Genomic DNA, 27,056 nt, shown 5'->3' with positions numbered 1-27,056 from the left:
TACTTCTCTGGGGCACAACTCATGAGTAAGGGCATGGCATCCAGATCAAAGGATGTTATAATTCAACTGTACTCAGCCCTCATCAGACCAGTAATTGAGTACAATGCACCCCTTTTGCATGTGCCTCACCAGACATCTGCAACAGCTGTAGTGACCCCAGAGGTTTCTCACCAGGAAGATACAGGGGATAAAAAAATAAGTCCTACGCTGAAATAATGAATGCCCTATCACAGTATTCTGTCTCCTATAGACTATTAAGGGACGATCTATGTTGGCCAAAAGGGCAGTCTCAAATCTGGTCCTGATGGAAATGTTACACATTTGTACATTAAACTGCATCAGAGTCACTTGTTCCAGGAATTTTAACTTAGCCTCTGACATAAATAAATCATGTTGGAGAGATAGATACATTTATTATTTTACATTTGTTGACCGGGCTAGTCTAACTGGATATTTTCAGTAGAGGCCCGGGGAGAAAAGCTTCAAGCACTAGCAGTGACAAAGAATGCAATATGCAGTAATTAGTCAAGTAAGTTACAGTACATTGGCTGTGTTGGCAAAAACAAAAATAGTAATAAGTCATTTAGTAGGTTGAAGTTAATATCCAATAACAGACAGATAAACAAAAACAAAAACATATATATATATATATATATATTTTTTTATATTACGAAGTAAGCATCAAAGAATAGTATGGAAGAGAAGTGTAGAGAGAGCAAGAAGGGAAATAAGATGTCAGTCAGGGTTAGAGCATGGACAAAGCCAGTGAGATTTAAGATGTTCTTTAAGATGTTTTTTTAAAATAGGAAAGTTGAAGCAAGGGTAGATAGTTCAGTAGGAAGCTGGTTCCAGTTTTCACCTACTGTGTTGGAGAAAAGTGAGTCCCCAGCTTTGTTTTTTGACTTAGTAGTGGAAACAAGGAGCTTATTAGCTGAGCGTAGTGTTTCAAGATTTTTGTATGGTATGATCAGATTAGTGAGGATAGGGGTATTGTTAGGGTGATAAAGGATCTTTTGGGTGATGACTAGTTGTTGACAAAGTAGTTGATTTTGCAGTTCTAGCCATCCCAGTTGTTTAAGGTTGAGACAGTGATGAGTTCTAAATGGGATAACAGTGGCAAATCTGGCTATATTATTATAATTGGTGGAAAGTTTGGTAAGGTTGTTCTTAGATAGATTGGTATATATCGCAGAAGCATAGAACAGGGTAGAGATTAGGTGGGTCTGGACAATAGTCATTCAAGCTGATAGGGTGAGGAAGGGTTTGATTCTGTAAAGGGTGCCTAGTTTTTTGTTAATAGACTTTATTGTAGAATTAATGTGGTCATCATAGCTAAGGTTGTTAGCTTTTCTCAGAGACTACCCCTTCACTGGAACAAGCTTCCCATTCATGTGAAGCAAAGCCCTTCCCTGACCCTCTTCAACAGCAACCTAGATCAATGGAGGGGGATAATCTTAAATTTACTCCTGGGGTAGCACCCATGTCCCTAAGGTGGCATCTGATGAATATGTGAGCTTGCAACAGCTTTGGTTAGGACTCTTCAGTGTTCACTGATTTTCCCAAGACCACAACAGTTGCAGCAAGTAGTCCATCACTCAAATTAGTGACCCCCTTTGTGGGAGCACAGCTAAGAACTTATTAACCAGATTGGGAAATGCAATGATTTTCAGCAGCCTGAGATAAGCTGCGACAGTTATCATGCACGTAATTAACACTCTGGGGAATGATGGTGAGGTTGAATGTAAGAGCTCTGAACTCATAATGACTGGTCGCTATCCTCAAACACAGTAACTTCGCGAACGCACTTCGTATTTTGATGTGCAGACATCCTGGATGTCCAAACTGCATATCCAGTTTCCTTCTTGTAAGTAATGGAGACCTGAATGGAATGCAGCCATTAATAATTTGACTTTTGCTACATATCAGTTTAGGTTGCTTAGGTCTACTGTGAGCTCAAAGCCTACAGCCTTCTTTGAAACCAAAAGGAACCTTAAATATATTCCAGACCTTTTCTGCTCTGATGTGACCTGTTGGATTTTTTTTTTCTAAGAGACTTATTACTTCTGTCTTGGCTGCTGCCCTTTGACAAGTTGGGAAATTAGGAATGGGGAGTGACAATGGACTTGTACGGGAAAAAGGGGAATGTATGTTACAACACCTGGATACTATTGCCTGATCAAGCTCTCATGTATGATTGCTCCCCACACAGGAAGATATGGTAAGATTCAAACCCCAAATGTCTTCAGGACAGGGACAAATGGTCAAGTCCTTATGGGTTCTACAAATAGATTCCAGAATGGGGCTACAGAATACTTTGGTTCTGGAGACCAACCGTGCCTCTAGAACAGCATCAGTTTAAAAAATACCCTAAATCCATGGAGGCATCTGTCTCCTTCACTGCTCAAAAAGTTGTGCTGGCCTTTTTAAGCTATAAATTCTTCCTCTCTTCTGATGCCTAGAAAAGAACTTTGGGGATTACAGAACTTGACTCCAAAAGCAACAAGTATCTTTCTTTACTGCTTACTCTGTTGCAGATTTTCCTTCACTTGGGTATTGAACAGAGCTAGAATCCATTGTATGGGCCAGTAGTGAAGGATGCTTCAAAGCCTGTCTGCCAAGTTTCATTGCCTGAGACAAACATGACAGGATAAAGCTATGCTGGACCAATATGCACACAATGTTCCAACACTACATTATGAAGCAGTCACAGGAAGACTGTGAATATGCTGGGCATTGTTGCCTCTGATATTAGTTTCCTTGTGAGATCTCCATGTGTGGCACATTCTTCAGTGTATCAAAGGTTCAATCAGTCAGAGCATACTGAATGCATGTCATATGGGTCAAGTAATTCAACATAAAGATGGAGAATGAAGCTGATGTGTAAACAAGCTTGCCCAAGTGCGCACAGGATTTCTTATCTAAAGCGTAAATCACTGGGAAGTATTGCAAAGGCTTGCTTCTAAGGATTAATGTCATGAATGAATCAATTAAGGGAGCCTTGCTCCAGTGCTGTTACTCTCTGGGGGGAAGGCCAGAGGACCTTATGTCTCTTGCAGATAAGTTCTCACCTTTTCCATGCACTAATGATAGCATTTTATCAGCAGGGGAGACCACCTGAAAAGCAGGCATGGCAGAATAAAAATCTTGGGCAAAATTCCTTTTTCAGAGGTAAGCTGGGTTGACTGACCATGACCTCCTCTGATACTATCTGTGGAGACTGACAAGGACTGCAGAGAAGCTGCACCTCTGTCCTGGTCAATAGCCAGGGGTGGCATTCGTCCTTTTACATTTCCTCTTTTGAAGTCCACCAGGTAGGGGTACTTACCTGTATAGTCTGAAGACGTACCTTATCTGGAAACCAAGGATCTATGTTTTTCCTGTCTTTCCATTCCCCTGCCCCTTGAAATGAGGCTAAGAGGACCAAGATATCCAAATGAGGGGCATTAAAGGGTGAAACTGATGTACTGCTGAGGCTCTGACAACAAATAGAGTTGTACTTGTACTGACAACAAACCCACAGGATCCCACACCAAAAATTAAACACCAAGGCAGATAGTCTCCCAGTTAGCATAAGGGCAGAAGTGGTTGATGGACATTCAAACAGGCTGCATCTTGTCACTAAGGCAGGTGCTGTTGCTGGAGGCTTCAGTGCCAAAGGATGGTGCACCAAAGCAGTTGACATTGAAACTGATGCTAATTGCGTCGGTACCAAAGTCAGTCCATACCTTTGGCATCAAGGGCTTCAAACATAGTGGCCTTTTATGCCAATAGATTCAGCACTCAGGTTAATAATACATATTAGAACAATGGTGCTGAAGAAAGAAACAATAACATTGTTGATGTCAACGTCTGCAGTAACACAATTTGCTCTGAAAGATCCACCAGCAAAAGAAGGTCCAAAGGAGCTGCAGAACATGTAAAGGGCAAGGGTACTTTCACAGCCACCTTGAAGAAATGGGGTATTCTGTGCACTTGTTGGCATCCTAGCAATGACAGCATTTTACCCCAACCACCTGGGCAGGGGTATTAGCACACCACATCAATAGAGTGGCCCACAATGTCCTCCCCTTGCAAATGCATGCTTCCACAAACTCATTTTATAGGCTACTGGCCATTAATGTCTTGCTGTGCTTAATGTCTGCCCCCCCCAGGTTGCCCGACTGTGTTGGCATTCCTCCTCTAAGGGATGCTGACAGTGTGCGCAGCCAACTCTATCCCTCCTTTCCTTCCATAATGGGCCACACCTATCCTCCCTGCTTGCATCAAAGTGTCCAAGCCACTAGTCAAAATCAGGCCGTCTGTGCTGCAGTCGGGGGGGGGGGCTTTGATGCGGAGGTCAAGCCCCCAACATCCCCTGAACTTATATACACCAACTCAAAGATCACTATACTGGGAAGAGGAGGGAATATTTCAGTAAATATATAAATAAATACACGTATTTATTACATTTGGTAACTGGGCTAGAGCACTGATCCAAATGGACCCATTTCAGTCTTAGCCTGGACAAACAAAACGACACTAGACTTGTAAATTAACAATGAGTATTAAAAGGACAGGCAAATCTGTGTGTGAAGATAATATTAAATAAATAACAGGTATAACACAATAGTACAAAATATATGAGGTAATACGGAAGGAATAGTTAGAGTTAAGAGATGAGATGAAGCAAGAGTTATAAAATGAAGAGGGCAGATACAATTAGGAGTAGTGTAAATGAAAGTGAAAGGAAAATGGAGAGGACAGCTGTACAATATTTACAAAGAGAAGCCATTCAATTTGTATACTCCAGGACTGAGTATTGCAAGTCCTGACATTTTAAATAGTTACGTTTTCCCTCCTCTGCCACTGGTGCTGGCTCCAGTACTGCACCTTTTTGCACTCCAGTGCAGCTGTAATCCACATCTCATGTCATTTCTACTGATACTGTTCCTTCTGCCAAGCTGATTTTTGAGGGATCTGAACCTAATGTATGCCAGATGAACAAGGACCAAGCCCTCAAACACCAAATCTCAAAGAAAAAAATGTATATAACTGGAGACATCAAACACAGTAAACATGCATTTTATGTGGAGAAAAGACTCATCACTTACACTCTTTTAATAAGAAAAATTCTCTTAAGTTAATATGCTGGGTGGAAGGGTCATTTCTCTTTCTGCAGTGACCTACAAATTCGGTCTCCGTCAGAAGTGGCGCTTGAGAATTTGGTATTCATTTCTGTGTTTTGATTCTCACTTACAGCTCCTTTTCCAAATATGAGATAAAAATTCTTAGGTACCGCCTACTCTTCAAGAAATGCATCACAGTCAATAGTATATACAAAGTGAAAATCTTAAAAGCCCTATTAAAGTTGTAACCACTCCTTTTAGCAAAGTGACAGCAGAACTTGTACCATTCTTCTGGATCCTCTTACAACACTTAAGCAAATCCTGCTGTTTTCTCCTAGATCTTGCATATTATTCACTTCCCTCATGTGCAAAACAGTGAAGTAATGGCATATTTACAACCAGTACCTCTTATTATGCAGGTATGAAAAATGGGCATATACCTTGATAAAAGTTCCAGATTTTGTTCCCATCTGCTTTACCCATTTTTGGGTTCCCCACTGCCTGCTGAACATAACCTCTCACTGATCTACTGGCTTGTTAATTCCACTGAAGGTGAGAGCCATTATCATCCCATTCATTCCCTGACAGGAAAGAGAAAACTACAAAGTCATCACTCTGGCAGCCATAAGTGCTTTTTCCTACTTCAAACTAACCTTGTCCCTGGTGACTGACATCAACATCTACATCATTGCTAAAGGTTCACCTACATCTTCCCTCCAATACATGCATACTTCCACACATGCTGTAGAACGCTATCATCACCAGCTTGGCTGGATCAAGCTCACATCCCTGGTCTTTAGCCCTATTCAGTGCCTGCATTCCTCCACCAATTAGTGGTGATCAGATGACCAGAAACACCACTCCCTCTCCCAACCAAGGATGGATGTGCCTGCATTAGCCACACACATTCTCGCATCCTTCCCTGCCCATCTCTTCCACCATTTGAGTTGCTAGTCAAACTCAAGTTGTCTGGAGAGTAGCCAGGACTTTATTCCTCTAAGCCACAGAGTCAGGGTTTTCTCCCATATTATTACCTATTTAAATGTCAAGGAACTTCTTAAATAAACCAGATATTACTTAATACAAGAACATGAAAACCCAAAATAAGTGACGAAATGTGAAAGTGTCCAAGACCCAATCAACAATAATTAACCAAATAAAAGTATTCACCTGATCAATCAAGTATTCTACATTATAAATTTCTTCAATTTTTGCCTTTCACTGACAATTCATCCACAGTCATCACTGCACTTTATTCAAGCATTCACAAGCAGTGTTGATAATGTATATTATAGAGGAGAGGCGAAATCTGACCTTTTTTAATATACTATTAATCTGTATTTCAAGTTCACAAATACACTGCTGATAAAACTCCATGCACTAAGTCAGCTACATAAATTAGCTACTAAAACTTGGGTACTGTTTATTAAAACTTGGAAATGTAGCTGTTAAGAAATAAGACAAATACTGGCGTACTAAGTGATAAAATATGCCTATGAAAAAATACAGTAAGTTTCTAGAGATAGCATTATAAGAAAAGAAACGTAAAAGCAATGTGCCTCCAGTGGAGGACAGATGACATGGACCATTGCTGACAAGCTTCATGTAAATGTGATTTTATTTTAGATGACTTTACTTTAAATAATGCCTCCTGTACACATTCAGTCTCTGAAACAGCTTAACCCAGCTGGTCTACATTTCATAAGCCAAGTATAACAAGGATTTCCTTAAGTGATGAAGACTGTCTATCAAATCTGCTACAAGAAATAATGCACATAAAACAGTCACTTCTCAAAATACCTGCAAAGTACTAGTAGAGCCGGTCACTTCTTTGCTGGAGCCAATAACATGGGATGGTAATGCAGAATCTATCCTCTGCAGTGGATCTGACAACTTGAAAGGCACTTCTACAAAAATAAATACATAAAAGTACTGTAAGGATAACATGCAAGTATTATACTGGTCAACAGTATGAACAGCGTTTAACTACATACTCTGAAATATACCTGTTATTCGCTCTTGTATTTCATTTTAATGCAATATTCATATGCATCCTTTTTTTCTGCTTAGATCAGCAAGAAAACAAGATCTCCATGTCTTAAAATGTGTGAAGATAAATGTTTCTCCTCTCAAACTTCCCTATTATGACTCAACATTTTTGTAGAAATAATATAGGACAATGATTTTTGATATACGGGATGATGATAGTCTAGAGAATGAAGTAGGAAAAATACCATAAAGAAACATGCACAGATGCTTTTGCTTACTAAGAGCAAATCACCGTAAGGTAAAACCTTACACTAGAAGTACTTGGCCAGCTGAAACAATATCCTGACCATAACCTGCCCTCAGTGAAGTATAACATCACAGCAACAAAAAAAATTTACATTCCCAGAACTCTTTCTCTGACAGAACCAATATTACATTTGCAGAAATTATTTTATAGAACTAACTCAACAATACAGTAAAGTACAGGGGACAACAAACTTACTGACAATTCCAATAAAATTATGAATTACTAAAATCAAACATTTACCACTCCTCATACTTTTCCCAAGACATTTTTCCTGTCATAGTATTTCAGAAATTCTCAAAATAAATAGCTGGCACATCTGTGCAGTTGCAGACTTACGTTTGTGAAACAGCTGGCCAGGAAAGGTAGACTGAAGATGATTACGGACAGCTCTTTCCACCCCAAGGGCAGGGTTCATGGAGAACCAGTACCTGTGTTACCATTGGTGGAGATCAAAGGCCTTGCAGCACAGCAGTTCGGGGGCGGGGGGACAGACATGCTCCTCCAGGGTAGGGACAGTTACCAACTGCCACCACAGGATAATGGATTCCTGCTCCCAGTCCTTTCTTCTATAACTTCCTTGCTTCCCGACTCAAGGAATTTTGCCACAAGGCCAACTCCCTGACTTGTTGGGGGGGGAGGCTGCCCTGTAAAGGGAGGTTTCAGGATTGTTCTGTAAAAAGCTACAGAGGTACCAGGCGGAGTGGACAGGATGTGCATGAATGTAGCTGCAGGGGTTAGTGGCAGGGTTGGGGGGGGAGATGTAAAAAAAAAAAAAAAAAAAAAAGCGTTAAAAAAATTTCAAAGTAACAGCATTAGAAATTAATGAAACTTGAGATTTACCATTGTCTCAAACTTTCCAGGAAATATTTGGGTTACTGCTGCAAAACTTCCCCAAATAACACATTTTTAAGAATTTTCCTGTTTTAGTGAATCATCTTCATCATTTTAAAAGGTTGACAGAAGGGAAGAATAATGACGTACATAATCATATCCTCATGTAATGTACTTCAACTGCATACAAGTCGAAACATGGGTGATGCAAAGATATCTACTAAACAAGCATACAGGATTTTACTACCGATGTAACTGATAACTTAGAAAAGATACAACTTTGAATGTGCTACATTCTCTTACTAACTGTAAATCACATATTCACCCATAATGGAAATTAACTATACAGCATGCCAGACTATCACAGTGAAATGTCTGTAAAACCAGATGTTTGCTAATCAATTCCTACTTTGAGATGCCCTAACAAATCTTTTACAGAATGTCAGGATTAAATTCATGTATAAAACGCATCGTTTGCTATTCTACCCTACAGGATTTTAATGCAGCTCAGTGTTGAATTTAATTTCATAACACTGCCCCTCCCCCTCTAGCACATGATATTTAAGTCATGCAACTTTTATACGATCAAAGGATCATACGTGGTTACTAGGCTAATAGCCCTAGAGCCTTTTAAAGCCTAGCCATTTATGCCCCATTTTTTTCAGTTATCTGTACCCATGGGCTACAATCCTCTTCTTCTTTTGGCTTCTCCCATTAGGGGTCGCCACAGCGGATCATCTGTTTCCATTTCTTCCTGTCCTCTGCATCTTGCTCTGTCACACCAACCACCTGCATGTCCTCTCTCACCACATCCATAAACCTCATCTTAGGCCTTCCTCTTTTCCTGTTACCTGGTAGCTTCATCCTTGGCATCTTTTTCCCCAATATACTCGGCATCCCTCCTCAGCACATGAATTAAATCCTGACGGCTCACCCACCCAGTCGCATCCAGCGGCACATAGGCAACCCCCCTCCCGCAAGACCCATAAAACCCGCTCTACGACAACTTACAACTGCAACGTTTACCGCAAGCAGAACCCTCTATTGATGAAAGCAAACTCTGATAAAAGTTAAAATAACAGGGCAACCCCCCCTCCCGCAAGACCCATAAAACCCGCTCTACGACAACTTACAACTGCAACGTTTACCGCAAGCAGAACCCTCTATTGATGAAAGCAAACTCTGATAAAAGTTAAAATAACAGGGCAACCCCCCTCCCGCAAGACCCATAAAACCCGCTCTACGACAACTTACAACTGCAACGTTTACCGCAAGCAGAACCCTCTATTGATGAAAGCAAACTCTGATAAAAGTTAAAATAACAGGGTAAACGCTACTATTTCCTAACTGTTAAACATAAAAAGGACAAGCGTACTAGCTGCATAAGTGCCTCAAACTCAAGCGTACTAGGCGCTAAAGTGTATAAAATTCAAGAGCACTAAAATAAAGGTGGCTATTTATCTGGTTCCTACCTTAACATAAATAGAGCAGTATTTGAACTCCGCTGTACGGAGTTTCACCCAGCTTTTGCTGTGTCCTCTATGACCCTGGGATTCTCCTAGTGGTGTGGTGGTGTTGGCGTCAGAAAGTTAATAAGTAATACTGATGGCACCACGCTATCCTTAAACTAACCTGAATTAAATCCTGACGGCTCACCCACCCAGTCGCATCCAGCGGCACATAGGTAACATTTATTCTGACTTCAATTCAACCTTTAACTGTGTTATAAGTGAGTGTTTCTAGAGGGCTCGTGAACAAGATTACGATGTGATTCCTGCTCAGTTGCAATATTTTTCTCTACTATATGGCGGGACTGCTTGTTAACGTAAACTGTGTAATATATTCAGGGGAAGTTGCACGTGTTACTGAACTGCATCTGGCATCCGTTTTTTCACAGAAACCATCCTATCTTAATTTATAGTGGACTACTCTGCATTTGTAGTGGAAAGAACTGCTCTGTAGTGTGTTGCTTGCCATCTCAAACTGTAAATTGATTTATAGTGGATTAGTCTGCATTTGTAGTGGAAAGAACTGCTCTGTTGTGTGTTGCTTGCCATCGCGAACTATAAATGTACTGACCTAGCTGTTACATGTGTTGCTGACGCACAACTGGCGTCCTTTAGATCTATATCATTTAGCGACTAGGCCTGCAATTGTATGATATTATTGATTACCTTGAATGTTTTACTTGCTGCGCATTGGAAATCAGAGCAAAGTTGGTTTACTCTTCCTGTCTTTCTCCCTTGTGTTACAGGCAACCCCCCTCCCGCAAGACCCATAAAACCCGCTCTACGACAACTTACAACTGCAACGTTTACCGCAAGCAGAACCCTCTATTGATGAAAGCAAACTCTGATAAAAGTTAAAATAACAGGGTAAACGCTACTATTTCCTAACTGTTAAACATAAAAAGGACAAGCGTACTAGCTGCATAAGTGCCTCAAACTCAAGCGTACTAGGCGCTAAAGTGTATAAAATTCAAGAGCACTAAAATAAAGGTGGCTATTTATCTGGTTCCTACCTTAACATAAATAGAGCAGTATTTGAACTCCGCTGTCAGGAGTTTCACCCAGCTTTGCTGTGTCCTCTATGACCCTGGGATTCTCCTAGTGGTGTGGTGGTGTTGACGTCAGAAAGTTAATAAGTAATACTGATGGCACCACGCTATCCTTAAACTAACCTGAATTAAATCCTGACGGCTCACCCACCCAGTCGCATCCAGCGCACATAGGTAACATTTATTCTGACTTCAATTCAACCTTTAACTGTGTTATAAGTGAGTGTTTCTAGAGGGCTCGTGAACAAGATTACGATGTGATTCCTGCTCAGTTGCAATATTTTTCTCTACTCTATGGCGGGACTGCTTGTTAACGTAAACTGTGTAATATATTCAGGGGAAGTTGCACGTGTTACTGAACTGCATCTGGCATCCGTTTTTTCACAGAAACCATCCTATCTTAATTTATAGTGGACTACTCTGCATTTGTAGTGGAAAGAACTGCTCTGTAGTGTGTTGCTTGCCATCTCAAACTGTAAATTGATTTATAGTGGATTAGTCTGCATTTGTAGTGGAAAGAACTGCTCTGTTGTGTGTTGCTTGCCATCGCAAACTATAAATGTACTGACCTAGCTGTTACATGTGTTGCTGACGCACAACTGGCGTCCTTTAGATCTATATCATTTAGCGACTAGGCCTGCAATTGTATGATATTATTGATTACCTTGAATGTTTTACTTGCTGCGCATTGGAAATCAGAGCAAAGTTGGTTTACTCTTCCTGTCTTTCTCCCTTGTGTTACAGGCAACCCCCCTCCCGCAAGACCCATAAAACCCGCTCTACGACAACTTACAACTGCAACGTTTAAAGCAGAACCCTCTATTGATGAAAGCAAACTCTGATAAAAGTTAAAATAACAGGGTAAACGCTACTATTTCCTAACTGTTAAACATAAAAAGGACAAGCGTACTAGCTGCATAAGTGCCTCAAACTCAAGCGTACTAGGCGCTAAAGTGTATAAAATTCAAGAGCACTAAAATAAAGGTGGCTATTTATCTGGTTCCTACCTTAACATAAATAGAGCAGTATTTGAACTCCGCTGTACGGAGTTTCACCCAGCTTTTGCTGTGTCCTCTATGACCCTGGGATTCTCCTAGTGGTGTGGTGGTGTTGACGTCAGAAAGTTAATAAGTAATACTGATGGCACCACGCTATCCTTAAACTAACCTGAATTAAATCCTGACGGCTCACCCACCCAGTCGCATCCAGCGGCACATAGGTAACATTTATTCTGACTTCAATTCAACCTTTAACTGTGTTATAAGTGAGTGTTTCTAGAGGGCTCGTGAACAAGATTACGATGTGATTCCTGCTCAGTTGCAATATTTTTCTCTACTCTATGGCGGGACTGCTTGTTAACGTAAACTGTGTAATATATTCAGGGGAAGTTGCACGTGTTACTGAACTGCATCTGGCATCCGTTTTTTCACAGAAACCATCCTATCTTAATTTATAGTGGACTACTCTGCATTTGTAGTGGAAAGAACTGCTCTGTAGTGTGTTGCTTGCCATCTCAAACTGTAAATTGATTTATAGTGGATTAGTCTGCATTTGTAGTGGAAAGAACTGCTCTGTTGTGTGTTGCTTGCCATCGCAAACTATAAATGTACTGACCTAGCTGTTACATGTGTTGCTGACGCACAACTGGCGTCCTTTAGATCTATATCATTTAGCGACTAGGCCTGCAATTGTATGATATTATTGATTACCTTGAATGTTTTACTTGCTGCGCATTGGAAATCAGAGCAAAGTTGGTTTACTCTTCCTGTCTTTCTCCCTTGTGTTACAGGCAACCCCCCTCCCGCAAGACCCATAAAACCCGCTCGACAACTTACAACTGCAACGCGTTTACCATAAGCAGAACCCTCTATTGATGAAAGCAAACTCTGATAAAAGTTAAAATAACAGGGTAAACGCTACTATTTCCTAACTGTTAAACATAAAAGGACAAGCGTACTAGCTGCATAAGTGCCTCAAACTCAAGCGTACTAGGCGCTAAAGTGTATAAAATTCAAGAGCACTAAAATAAAGGTGGCTATTTATCTGGTTCCTACCTTAACATAAATAGAGCAGTATTTGAACTCCGGCTGTACGGAGTTTCACCCAGCTTTGCTGTGTCCTCTATGACCCTGGGATTCTCCTAGTGGTGTGGTGGTGTTGACGTCAGAAAGTTAATAAGTAATACTGATGGCACCACGCTATCCTTAAACTAACCTGAATTAAATCCTGACGGCTCACCCACCGAGTCGCATCCAGCGCACATAGGTAACATTTATTCTGACTTCAATTCAACCTTTAACTGTGTTATAAGTGAGTGTTTCTAGAGGGCTCGTGAACAAGATTACGATGTGATTCCTGCTCAGTTGCAATATTTTTCTCTACTCTATGGCGGACTGCTTGTTAACGTAAACTGTGTAATATATTCAGGGAAGTTGCACGTGTTACTGAACTGCATCTGGCATCCGTTTTCACAGAAACCATCCTATCTTAATTTATAGTGGACTACTCTGCATTTGTAGTGGAAAGAACTGCTCTGTAGTGTGTTGCTTGCCATCTCAAACTGTAAATTGATTTATAGTGGATTAGTCTGCATTTGTAGTGGAAAGAACTGCTCTGTTGTGTGTTGCTTGCCATCGCAAACTATAAATGTACTGACCTAGCTGTTACATGTGTTGCTGACGCACAACTGGCGTCCTTTAGATCTATATCATTTAGCGACTAGGCCTGCAATTGTATGATATTATTGATTACCTTGAATGTTTTACTTGCTGCGCATTGGAAATCAGAGCAAAGTTGGTTTACTCTTCCTGTCTTTCTCCCTTGTGTTACAGGCAACCCCCCTCGCAAGACCCATAAAACCCGCTCTACGACAACTTACAACTGCAACGCCATAGCAGAACTCTCTATTGATGAAAGCAAACTCTGATAAAAGTTAAAATAACAGGGTAAACGCTACTGTTTCCTAACTGTTAAACATAAAAAGGACAAGCGTATTAGCTGCATAAGTGCCTCAAACTCAAGCGTACTAGGCTAAAGTGTATAAAATTCAAGAGCACTAAAATAAAGGTGGCTATTTATCTGGTTCCTACCTTAACATAAATAGAGCAGTATTTGAACTCTGCTGTACGGAGTTTCACCCAGCTTTTGCTGTGTCCTCTATGACCCTGGGATTCTCCTAGTGGTGTATGCCCATCCGGCCCTCCCTGCCCCTTATCCCACCCGCCCCCAGTACCTCTACTCTTATAGGAACAAAAAGTCCCTCCCACTCTCCTTCTTAGCAAATACAAAGCTCCCCTGTCACCCCTCACGACTCCTCCCACCTCTCCGCCCATACCCATTGAAACAATCTAATCTAAGTCCTATCCCTCTCCCACTACCCTTTCTCAATCCCCAACATGGCCAAATATGCTCTCAATACAACTCCCCTAATAACCTTACTTCTCACCACTACTTATTTCCTATCAGCATATGAAAATCAAACTCTCTTAGGTATCCCTTTCCCTAAGCGTAACACTAACTCCCAATGTAATGACCAAGCCTTCTCTATACTACCTTCTCTATACCAGGACAAATTTGAATCCCCCAAATTAGTCAACATTACACTCCATTACCCCAAATCTCCGCATAACAAAGCCAACCTCAAAATTCTATTTAAACTACAGAGATTACTAGTCTACATAAAAAATCGTATGAACATTGGCGGCGATATTCATCCTAACCCTGGTCCCACCACCACGCTTGACTCTCACTCTAATAATTTTACCCGAAATTCTTCTGACTCTCTACTAATATTTCATCTGAACCTAAGAAGCATTAATAACAAAGTTCATAACCTACACGCCATTATAGCAACTCATTCCCCTGAAATTATGTGTCTAACCGAAACATGGCTAAAGCCATCCACTAAGAATGAAGAGATCCTTCCACCTGGGTATAACATTTTTAGGGCTGATCGTACAAAAAAAAAAGGAGGAGGTATAGCTGTTATGTATAAAAACACCCTGAATATCCTTAAGAACCCAATTCAACCTCCTACAATCTCTAACCTAGAAATTATAGCCCTACAGATCTGCTTAAACGCTAAAAAACGCATCAACCTTGTCGTAACTTATATCCCACCAGGAAACAACATAGAAAACCTGGAGCAAACCTTAAGCTGGCTATCTACCAGCTACCCACAAGAAACCATGGTACTTGGAGACGTCAATATAGATTGGTCTCTCTGTTCCACCCACTCAACTCCAAAACCTATCAATCTACATGGTTTTTCCCAAAACATCCTATCCCCAACTAGAATAGGCAACTCCCATCAAAAAGAAAGCATCATTGACTGGATCCTTACTAATAAAGACTCAAATAACTATACGACAGGTACCCTTCCCAGTGACCTCAGTGACCACCTAATTACTTATATCAATAAACATAAATGCCCATCTACCAACCCCCCCTTTATAGATTAATCAGAAACAAAAAGAAATTTGTCCCACAACGATTTCTTGCAGACCTGAAATCTTGCAACTGGTCCATACTAAAAACCCTTCCAATTAATGAGAGTGTCTCACACTTCAATGATACATTTCTCAAGATACTTGATGCACACGCAGAGACAAATTAGATCCAAACCTCGTATAGCACCTTGGCTAACAAAGGAAACCAAAAACAAAATTAAACTACGTAACCATGCCTGGGACAAGTGGAGGGCCACAAAAACCTCCCAAGACCGTATTAAATTTCAACAACTAAGAAACACCACCAAAGCAGCTGTTACCCAGGACAAAAAACAATACTTCTATCACCTCCAGCACACACACCAGAACAACCCAAAAAAATTCTGGGCAGGCTTTAACAACCTTCTGCACCCAGGGAAAACCTCCACCCCAACCCACGACAATCTTGTAGAGAAAGGACAGGAAGAAGTAGCCAATTCCTTCAACTCCTTCTTCACTGAGACTGTCCTAAATCTAGCCAGTCAACTAACTTCCACTTCACAATCTGCTGTTCTACAGCACGCTCTCACCCCAACCCCGTTCAAACTAAAGGTAGTATCTTCTTCGTATATACGCATTCTACTAAAAACTTAGGCCAACCACCCTAGCAGCTGACCACCTCCCTGCAGAATTCTTGCAAATTGCATCTGATGTAATAGACTACCCAATATCCATCCTTATCAATAAAACTATAGCTGAGACGTATATCCCTACTATCTGGAAGATCTCATATATCATTCCACTTCACAAAGGAGGTTCCTCCATGGAAATCTCAAATTATAGACCGATAGCTATCTTATCCCCAATAGCGAAAATCATGGAGAGATGCATCCATAAGCAACTTCTTCACTACCTAACTGTTAATCATCTCCTGTCCAACTCCCAACATGGCTTTCGTCCCCACCACAGTACAACGACCGCCCTCCTTTCCTTTGTTGACTCCATCAATAACAACCGCAACAACAAACTTATATCTTCTGCCCACTTTTTGGACCTATCAAAAGCTTTTGATATGGTCAATCATCAGCTCCTTCTTAACACCCTTGAAGCCTTGCATCTAGAAATACCAGCACTAAGCTGGTTTAAGACCTATCTCTCGGGTAGGCAACAAGCCGTCCTGTGGCAAAACTGTAAATCAAGACTACTCCCAATTTCCATAGGTGTACCTCAGGGCTCCATACTCGGTCCACTTCTGTTTTCCATCTACATAAACAACCTCAAATCAGTCATCCCTAAATCCACCAGCATACAATATGCCGACGACTCCACCCTAATCTGCTCTGACGTCTCCATCTTGAATCTACAAACTATTACTCAACAATGTTTTTCTCAAATTGAAAAATGGTTCAACGACTTGAAACTCCTACTCAATCCAACTAAAACAAAGCTACTATTATTCTTTCCCAATGCTTCCTCTTCCCAGGAAAAAGAATCTCCAAACACTAACAAAATAACCTTCCATGTTAAATCTAATAATGGGACTTATATAACCCCTGTCACCAATACCAAACTACTTGGAGTAACCATTGATCACAAGCTCAAATTTGACCTGCACATTACTCAAACAATAAAGTCCGTTAATAAAAATTAGGATCTATGTACAGAATCAAAAACTTCTCAACTCCCTCTACCAAATTAACCATAGCCCGCACCCATCTTCTCTCCCCTCCTCTACGCATCCCCAGTCTTCTCTTTCCTCCATAAACGTGAACTTAACTTGCTCTCTCGTGCTTACAACCATATTGCTAGATTTGTAACAGGTTCTCCTTATCGAACCCACCATTGTCTTAACTTGAGGACCCTTGGCTGGCTTGAACTACCTAATCTCCTCAAACTTAATCAACTCACCGAGGCCTACAAAATAGTCAACCACCCTGATAAAACTCCATCACTATCCAGCATTCTGGCCCCTTACTCTAATCTAAATAGTCTTAGATCATCCAACAGTTCTCTTATCCTTACCACTAAAGCTAAGAACTCAGGTGGGGATGCCCTCTACGCTAACTCCATTGGGAAACCATGGAACTCATTGCCAAACTACCTAAGACTCTCAACTTCACGCACCCAATTCAAAAACAACCTAAAAGAATATCTCATATCCCAATGGATATGTCCTTGCCCACGGACTAACATCATAGCTCATACCCTACTAGCCTTACTTCCTCCTAGCACGTTCTTCTTTTTTAGAACTCTATAACCTCTCACTTCAAATCACAATTGAAATTATTTACCCTTATCTTGTCTATGTACACCCCAAAGGAAACTAATTCCATGCTTAAAATACAGCATGTACTTTAATCAATATTTTGTATCACTATTTCTGTGTCTATTTTCTAACATGTATAAATTTTTTGTCTGTTTGATTGTTTGATTGGAGCTTTTCTCCTCGGGCCTCTACTGAAAATGGACATGTATCCAACTAGACTAGCCCGGTTAACAAATGTAAAATAAATAAATAAATAAAATGTCCAATATACTTCTGCATCCAGCAGATGTTTTGCAGGCCTCTCTGCAAATCACAAGTTAATTGTGTGTAGAGCTTGCTACAAATGTTAAGGGGTGGTTCATCTTTTGAAATGATTAGTATGTAATCTTGCCTCTCTGGCTTTGTCTCCAAACCTTCCAACCTGGGCTGACCCTCTAATATACTTATTCCTAATCCTGTCCACCCTCGTCACACCCAGTGCAAATCTTAACATCTTTAACTCTGCCACATCTAGCTGTGACTCCTGCCTTTTTGTCAATGCCACTGTCTCCAACCCATATAACATAGCTGGTCTCACTGCCCTCTTGTAGACCTTCCCTTTCACTCTTACTGGTACTCGTCTGTCACAAATTACTCCTGACACTCTTCTCCACCCACTCCATCCTGCCAATACTCTCTTCTTCACCTCTCTTCCTCACTCCCCATTCCTCTGAACTGTTGATCCCAAGTATTTAAACTCATCCACCTTCACCACCTCTATTCCCTGCATCCTCACCATTCCTCTATCCTCCCTCTCATTCACACACATATATTCTGTCTTAGTCCTGCTGACCTTCATTCCTCTTCTCTCTAGAGCATATCTCCACCTCTCCAGGGTTTCCTCCACCTGTTCTTTACTCCCACTACAGATCACAATGTCATCTGCAAACATCATAGTCCGGGGGACCCGTTTGATCTTGACTGTCAACCTGTCCATCACCACTGCAAATAAGAAAGGGCTCAGAGCTGATCCTTGATGTAATCCCACATCCACCTTAAACGCATCAGTCACTCCCACCGCAGACCTCACCGCTGTCACACTACCCTTGTACATATCCTGTACCACACATACATACTTCTCTGACACTCCTGACTTCCTCATACAGTACCACAACTCCTCTCTAGGCACCCTGTCATATGCTTTCTCTAAGTCCACAAAGACACAATGCAACTCCTTCTGACCTTCCCTGTACTTCTCCATCAACACTCTCAGAGCAAACAACACATCTGTAGTGCTCTTTCCTGGCATGAAACCATACTGCTGATCACTAATCATCACCTCCCTTCTTAACCTAGCTTCCACTACTCTTTCCCATAACTTCATGCTGCGACTGATCAATTTAACCCCTCTGTAGTTACTACAGCTCTGCACATCACCCTTATTCTTAAAAATCGGTACCAAAACACTTTTTCTCCATTCCTCAGGCATCCTCTCACTTTCAAGATTTCATTAAACAATCTAGTTAAAAACTCCACTGCCATTTCACCTAAACACCTCCATGCTTCCACAGGTATGTCATCTGGACCAACAGCCTTTCCATTCTTCATCCTCTTCATAACTATCCTTACTTCCTCCTTGCTAATCCACTGCACCCATGGGCTACAATGGTGTTGGTGTACTCCTGTGCCTTAGGGCATCTACAAACGGCCCCATCCATAACGGCCATAGACAACAAGCCAGGGGGTGAATTTGTGATTTCCCATCCACTATATTTGAATAAGTTTAGGGAAGTGCTCTGTTTTACATGGATGCCACAAAGAAGTTACTTTGTCTATACAGTATATACTATTTTTATTTCTGATGTAATTACAACTATATGCACAAACACACACATATATAACATATATATATATATATATATATATATATATATATATATATATATATATATATATATATATTACACAAACACACACACACACAGATACACACACACATATATATATATATATATATATATATACACACACATGGGTCCACTATGTCATTTCGAAATAGTGAAATCCCAAATTTCAGTATTTCGAAATTACATAGCCAAAAACTCGAAGTTCCAAAACCGGCAGAAGTGCGAAATTCAAAATCCCGAAGCACAGAGATGATGAATTTCTGCTTCTGCTGGTGTGGCGTGTGGATGTATGGGTTGAATTTAGGTAAGCTTGTGTGTGTAAGTGTGTTGGTTAGGGGCTTTAGTGTGTGTTGTGACTGTGATATGTGTGTGTGAGGGACTGTAAGATGTGTGTGTGTGTTTCGTTTGTGTTTTTGTTTGTGCCATCTTGGAGTTAAGAATATATAAGTAGGGGGTGTGTGGGCTTGCCCCCCCTGCTTATCTATAGTGTAGATGCATTTATTTGATTGTGGGGGGGAGTTTTGTGTTTATGTGTGTACTGTATGTGTAGCGTAGTTTTGGGATTTTGAATTTCGCGGTCGTGTGTTTTCAGAGTTGTGCTTGGGCTTTCAGCTATGTAATTTTGAAATACTGAAATTCGGGATTACAGTATTTTGAAATTACACAGTGGACTCATATACACACACACACATATATATATATATATATATATATATATATAGATGTGTTGCACTCTGCACTCTAAGCAAAAGTTATATATTCATCCCAACGGAAACGGAGTAAAATGCATCATGCCAGGCCACAACAGTAAAACGCCTTTAAAACCTTACATCTATGTATAAAAGACCACAGGCCATATGCCATCTGTCAGCACCCCTTTGAGACTCCTTAACAAAAGTTTTAGGGAATGACAACAAGATGTACAGGTGCAGAATGCACAGGTGACTCCCATTCTATCAGTGATTCCAATGTAACTCCATGCAGGTCTGTGGCAGCAACTGGAGTTTTGCTTTCTACTTCTGACAGAAGGACAACTGAATAACATTACAAATATATACACATGCAAACGTGTGTGTGTGTGTGTGTGTGTGTGTGTGTGTGTGTGTGTGTGTGTGTGTGTGTGTGTGTGTGTGTGTGTGTCTGCCTGTGTTTGTGTACATACACATACATGCACAAGCACAAAAAACAACTTACCTATGAACACTTTAAACACAATATAAAATAAGATTTATCTGCAATGTTTCTATGTAAATGCTATCCAGTTATCACACAAACATTTTCCTTTTCAGTTTATAATATAATCTGTTTAACAATTTATGTCTTGCATACTCCTTCATGGAGTTTTTTGAAATCCCTTAAGATACATAAAGCCCACCCAGGACGACGTATGGTTAGAAAACTGGCTATCTATTAAAATGATTTGCATTTTTCTGTTATTAGTATATACACATTTTCTGCATTTTTGATGAAAAATAGTTCTTCCTTCCAATGTTTCATAATTGCTCTAAGATACACAATTGCTGGAGGACATATTTTACATCCAAAATACACACATATACATTATGTAAACATGTAATGTATTTACACACACACACACACACACACACACACACACACACACACACACACACACACACAGTAATAGATTCAGAATCAAAGAGACAGTCTCTTAACACTTATTCAGGAACTTAGATACACACCCAGAGTCACACGTACTGAACAATTACAACCACTTTCTTGACTGTCTCATAGTGATCAAATGAATGAAAAAGTTACATACAGTGCAAACCAAAGTATCCTACCAACGTACTTCTCAACTGTCCCTGATTTTGCAAAATGTCCTTTGATTTTGCCTCATATTTTTCCTACTTCCGGTAAAAATTATTTGCACTTTTGCTCTCTCACATACACCCATACCTAACACATATCTTCTAATGCAGTTTACTATATTAGTTTCATTTATTTTCTCAAAAAGACTAAATGTGGCTTTTGAAGTAAAGTAGTGAGCAAGGGAGAATGTAAAACGGCAGTTCCTTGTAACTGGTACTCAGTTACTTTTTTTTAATTTCATAAATTTTATTACTTTTAAACTTACGCTTGCTAAACATTCATGTCTAGTGAGCAAAACAATATGGCAGTTTTCCCCCCTCTGTACTTCATGGAAAAAAGTTGTGAACTTGTTGCTAGGTTCAACTTGTACATTAATACCCTGCTAGAGAACACATAATCTTTACTGTACGGAGCTCAGCAGCACTCTTCTCTAACCTCCAAACAAAATGGACCTTGTCATGTAAAGTCTTCAACTTCTGTAGCACCTTTATTAGTTGCAGTTCAAGATTCCATAATTCAAGCCAAAACACTTCTTTTATCTAAAAGAAATTCAGCTATATTTAATCTTCTAATCTATTTTTAAAGTTATAGCACAAACTGTTTTGGAATTTCAAAAACTTTTTTTATGTTGTACTGTAAGATTTCTTTTCTCTTGAAATATTTTTTTTATCCCATAGCAGCTTTGTCTATAAGATTACTGCCCCTCCTCTAGCTTACAGTTTCCTCAAAAGAAACAGGATACAAGAGACAGCTGAAAATTCATACATATATTTTAAACCTAATAAAGCAAAAGAACCAGTACCACAGTATCAAATTATACTGGTTCAGCGAGAAATGCATTGGTGAACTGTTACAGCTTGGAGACTTCAATACACTTTGGTGTAACAAACTTTGTGATGCTACGATATGGACTTCATTTTTCCTCCCTGACCTGAGGGCCCATCAGCTCTACTAACAAGACAAGTTAGCTATGAGCCAGGTTAGGCAGGAGATAGAGAAACCAGGGTGGCTTGAACACAGCTTTAATGCCTCAGCCTGTTTTTTCTTTCTCTCTTCTCTTTTATCTCCCCCACAGCTGACCTGATTGTTTTTTTCCCGAGTGACCATTTTAATCATTGTTTTAGTCTGTTAGTTGGGATATTTTGCAGACACACTAATGTTTATGGACATCAGATGGATACGACAATCATGTGTTTCCAAATGTTAGCCAGACATTCCACTTATACTGTGTTGATGATGCCATAAGAAGGCAGAAACATGCATGTCCACAGCTAGTGGGGTTTGGCTTTATTGGCCTGAAGATGTCCATAAATAGACTTAAAAGAAAAAGTCATGGCCATTCAGAATTGCCATTTAGCTGAAACACCTGATGCCCTTAAGTGGTAATTTGCATATATCCCATGTCAGCCAGGGAATTGTTATGGCTAGGCTTGTATAGGCCTTAGGGCTGATAGCCTAGTACCAACCTATGAACCTCTAATAAAAGAGGTTTAAGGAATCACAAAGTGGAACGTCTAGCTTTGCTAGATTTTTCTTTTTGTACTTTGATTGTTTTTTCTGTTTTTCTGTGTGACCTTTTTACTCATTGTTTTAACTTCCGTCAGGATACGGCAGCAAGAAAAGCAAAACACAGTAATTAATATATTCATTCTATAAATATTAGGAGCTTCTAGAAATAAACACCAGACCATGATACCTCAAACACAAAGAGTACTACTCTATTCCAACATAGAAAACTAAAAAACCCAGCAAGTTTTTGGAAATATTATCAACCCCTGCTCTGTAAAAACAGAAGTACAAAAGATGAGAACTAATGACATTGCTAACTTTATTCATTACCTCTGAACCATAATACAAATTCTCAAGTGTATTTTGTGGATGACCGTTACCAAACACAGCTGCTTCAAATTCCGAGAATAAGCATTTAACATTGGTCTTATCCCAATTAATCTTATCAGAAAACATATGTATCAAAAGCTTATTCAATGGATAACCTACATCTAATTTGCTTAAAAAAGTTGGCATCCTACCTGGACAAGCCTGTCACTATTATTATAAGCAGAAGTCTACATGAAGGACTCTTGCAAAAACTTAGAAAAACAAAACTAGAACTACTGCTTTAATTAAAGTACACTTGTGTAAAATCCTACCATAACAGTAGATGTTCCTCTCTTCCCTGCAGCAGTATTCATAACCTAAGGGATCTCATGCCAAGGATAGCCCAACATCTGGCCAGCATACCCAAGGCTTTAGTAGTTATAGGTGCCACGTGTCACTCTTATGCTCACCATGCAAGGCGTAAGGCATAAAGGTGATGTACAGAAGCACATACTCAGAACTGGAAAAGCCCCAGGAGTAACAGAATGCCCCTAGGGGCAAGGAAAATCATGTGCATCCAGAAGGAGAAAAAGGACAACAGCTCCTCGGCCAGGATGGCACGAAAGAATAGGTAGAGCACAGGGGGCAGGAGGGCAGGACAAAATACTGCAGCAGTGAAGAGAACGGCATATACTGTTATGGTAAGATTTTACACAACTGTGCTATGCCCTTCCATATCACTGCTGCAGTATTCATAACCTAAGGGAGAGTACAAAAGCTCAAGAGGAAGGCTGGGAAGAGGATGGCATGGAAGAGCCCTCCACAAACCCACAAAGAATATCCCTAGCAAAGCCAGCTCTGGCTCTGGAAATAACATCCAACTTGTAATGCTTAGTGGAAGTTAGAACAGAGGACCAAGCAGCAGCCTCAGGGATGGAAGTGGTATCCAGCCCCCTGAAAAAAGCACCAGAGGAGGCAACAGCCCTGGTAGAATGATCCATTATAGAAAAGTAAAGACATTTACCATAAAAACAATAACAAAAAGAAACAGTCTTAGAAATCCAGTAAGAGATGGTTTGCTTATAAACAGCTAAACCCAAAGACCTGGGATGAAAGGAAACAAAAAGCTGCTCAGACTTGCAAATAACTTTGTTTTATCTGAATAACATCTGAGCTGCCTATGCAAATCCAAGTGGTGAAAAACCTTCTCACTTGCAGACTGTGGAGAAGGTAAAAAGAAAGGAAGATGAACAGACTGACTATGGGATAATTCAATGACCACCTTGGGCATAAAATAATGATTAGTACGGAGAGACACCCTGCCTATGTGAAAAACAAAGAAAGGAGGGACAGTCATAAGAACCTGAAGTTCAGACACTCCCTATATACTGAAGTGAGGGCCAAAAGGACAACAGTATTCCAAGTACAATGTTGCAAAGAATTTGAAGAAGCAGGCTCAAAAGCAGCCTGAGTCAATTTTTCAATTACAAAACTGAGGTCCTAGGAAGTCGGAGTTGACTTCTTAGGAGGCCTGATATGAAAGACACCTTTAAGAAATTGCTTGACCTCAAATCTAGAGGCCAGAAGAGGAGTCAATGGCAAACAAGCAGAAATTGCTGACAAGTGAGCTTTAACAAAAGAATATGCTAACCTAGCACATAGTTCATTACACAAATAAGAAAGAGAGGAACCCCACAGATAGGGGATTATGTTAACAACAGAGGAACCAGACAGAAAATCACTTCCATCTGGGCATATATAATTTCCTGGTTGTGGGTTTCCTGACCTTCTGCACGTCCTCAAAAAAAGGTGCCAAAAAGGGATCAAAACCCTATCAACACAGTGTCAGCTGAACAGTTGACAAGTGAGGATGGATAAGAGACCTCTTGTCTTGTGTGACAAGATCCACTCAGCGAGGTAAATTGTGGTGATTGCCCCTGGTCAAGTGAGAAAGAAGGGGGAACCAATACTGTATGGGCCAAAAGGAAGTCACTATCAAGATTTTTGGAGAGTTCTGCCTGATCTTGTGCAAGACTCATGGTAGCACAGGAAGGGGAGAGAAGGCATACAAAAACATCCCATTCCAAAGAGAGAAACACAGGGCATCCACTTTCCAAGCCAAAGGTCCGTGGGAGTCTGGAACAGAACTGAGGATGCTGTCTGTTCAGAGGGGAGGCAAAAAGATCTACCTGAGGAATACCCCACCAATAGACAATGTCCAGGAACACACCTCTGTAAAGCATCCATTCAAGATCTTGTGCGTTGGACCTGCTCAAAGGGTCTGGCATTAGATTGTGCTTTGAGGGAATGTAAACTGCCTGAAGAGTCATTTGATACTGGACATTTAGATCCCAGATCTGAAGAGCTAGTCTGCAAACAAGATAGGTCCTTGTACCCCCCCCCCCCCTTGCTTGTTGACGTACCAGATCAACATGTTTTTTTTTGAGAAAATTTTGAGAGGCCCAGGATGAAAGAGCAAATAAAAAGTCTGAAAAACTAGGAGCAGAGCCATCATCTCCTTTATACTGATGTGGTCCGACCTCTGATGAACAGGTGAACCTTGAGAGGGTTGAAGGAGGCCCCCCCATCCCCTGTGTGAGGTATCTGTAAAAAGCTCTTCAGTCAGAACTGGAGCCTGGAGAGGAAGCCCCAGTTTAAGAGAAAGGTGATGAATCCATCACTGAAGCTCATGCTTGAGACAAGGAAAGAAGGGGACTGGAAAGTCTAGGGGGTGACAATGTTGGAGCCACACTGACTTGAGGTACCACTGTAGCTTTCTCATGTGAAGCTTGACCACAGGGAGCATGGGAATGGTGGAAGCCATGAATCTGAAGACTCTGAGAAAGTCCCTGGCCTTGACTGAAGCCAGAGGAAGAAGAGATGGGAAACAGGAACTAAGATGCATGGTTTTGGGGGCAGGCAGAGATGCTAGCATGGGGAATGTCTGAAGCCTGCAACCAAGAAAAATATGACCTTGAGAAGGTGTCAGAACAGATTTCTGGAAATGTATGGTGAACCCCAGACTGTGCAACAGGGAAACAGTAACTGGAGATCCTAAAGCAGACCATTGAGGAAGAAGCTTGAATGAGGAGATTGTCCAGAAAGGGAAAGCTCTGAATTCCTCTCATCCTGCAAAAGGCAATGACAGGAGCGAAATTTGGAAGAGAGTGGGAAAGGCAGAGGGATAAGGGAACCTGGCTGCGGGATAGAGAAAGCAGATTGTCAAATGGAACCCAGGTTATGCTGAAAAGCAGGTTTCTGGGAGGTAGGGGCTTCAGTAAACTTAGCAGGAGGCAAGTCTAGAACTCTTTTTTTCCCTTAGGTGGAGGGCAAGATTGCCTGTGAACAAAAGATTTGGAGGGGTGATTCCTTTAAAACTTAGGAACAGGAGAAACAAAAATATGTTTAAACTCCTGCATGGCTTTACCCTTATCTTGGAAAGACTTGAAAAGTTCAGCAGCAGCACCAAAAAGATTTTTATTATCTAAAGAAGTATCAAACAATTTGGCCTTAATGTCATCAGGCAAAGCATGAAGACAAAGCCAAGAGTAACACCTCACAGCAGAACCAAAAGCAGCAGCCCTGTAAGAGACATTAGTTGCATTATAGATGCATTTGATAAAGTGGCGAGCAACTTGAGAGGTAGAGGCCAACAGGGAAAAGGCAGAAACCACGCCCTCCAGAGTCAGCAAGGTCAGAAACCACTTTGGAAACCTGAGAAAGGTCAGCCAAAACATACCTGGTCATATGAGTCTGATAGATAATGGCACCAGTATAAACCTTTTTACCCAGCCTCTCCATGGCTCTACTATCCTTATCTGAAGGAAGTAACTTGGTAGGAGGCAAAGGCTTGGGGGTGAGGGGCTTGTCAGAAGAGACAGATACTACAGAAGGATTAGAATTAAGGCATTCATAAAGAAATCTATATTTGTCAGGCATCTTGTAAAACCTATCAGGTTTCTTGGGGCAGGGGGGCTGAGAAGGTATCCAGAAGAGCAGCCAGAACAGTGGGGAACAGATGATGGCTTAGGAAACTCCAT

General features: G+C 40.7%; 1 protein-coding gene across 2 annotated transcripts in view; it reads right to left on the bottom strand.

Annotated features, from left to right (window-relative positions):
• Positions 1 to 27,056, bottom strand: part of SZT2 (SZT2 subunit of KICSTOR complex) — a 3,556,133-nt gene that overhangs the window by 2,795,376 nt on the left and 733,701 nt on the right. For both annotated transcript variants that reach the window (XM_044085412.1, XM_044085413.1), the window contains exon 23: positions 6,906 to 7,012. In XM_044085412.1, the coding sequence (XP_043941347.1) occupies positions 6,906 to 7,012 (107 nt within the window). The remainder of the gene's footprint in view (positions 1 to 6,905; positions 7,013 to 27,056) is intronic.

The sequence above is a fragment of the Protopterus annectens genome, chromosome 10.part0, assembly GCF_019279795.1.
Source record: "Protopterus annectens isolate FY-2018-M chromosome 10.part0, PAN1.0, whole genome shotgun sequence".
In the NCBI taxonomy this organism is placed as follows: domain Eukaryota; kingdom Metazoa; phylum Chordata; order Ceratodontiformes; family Protopteridae; genus Protopterus; species Protopterus annectens.
This window is presented reverse-complemented; position numbering and strand designations above follow the sequence as displayed.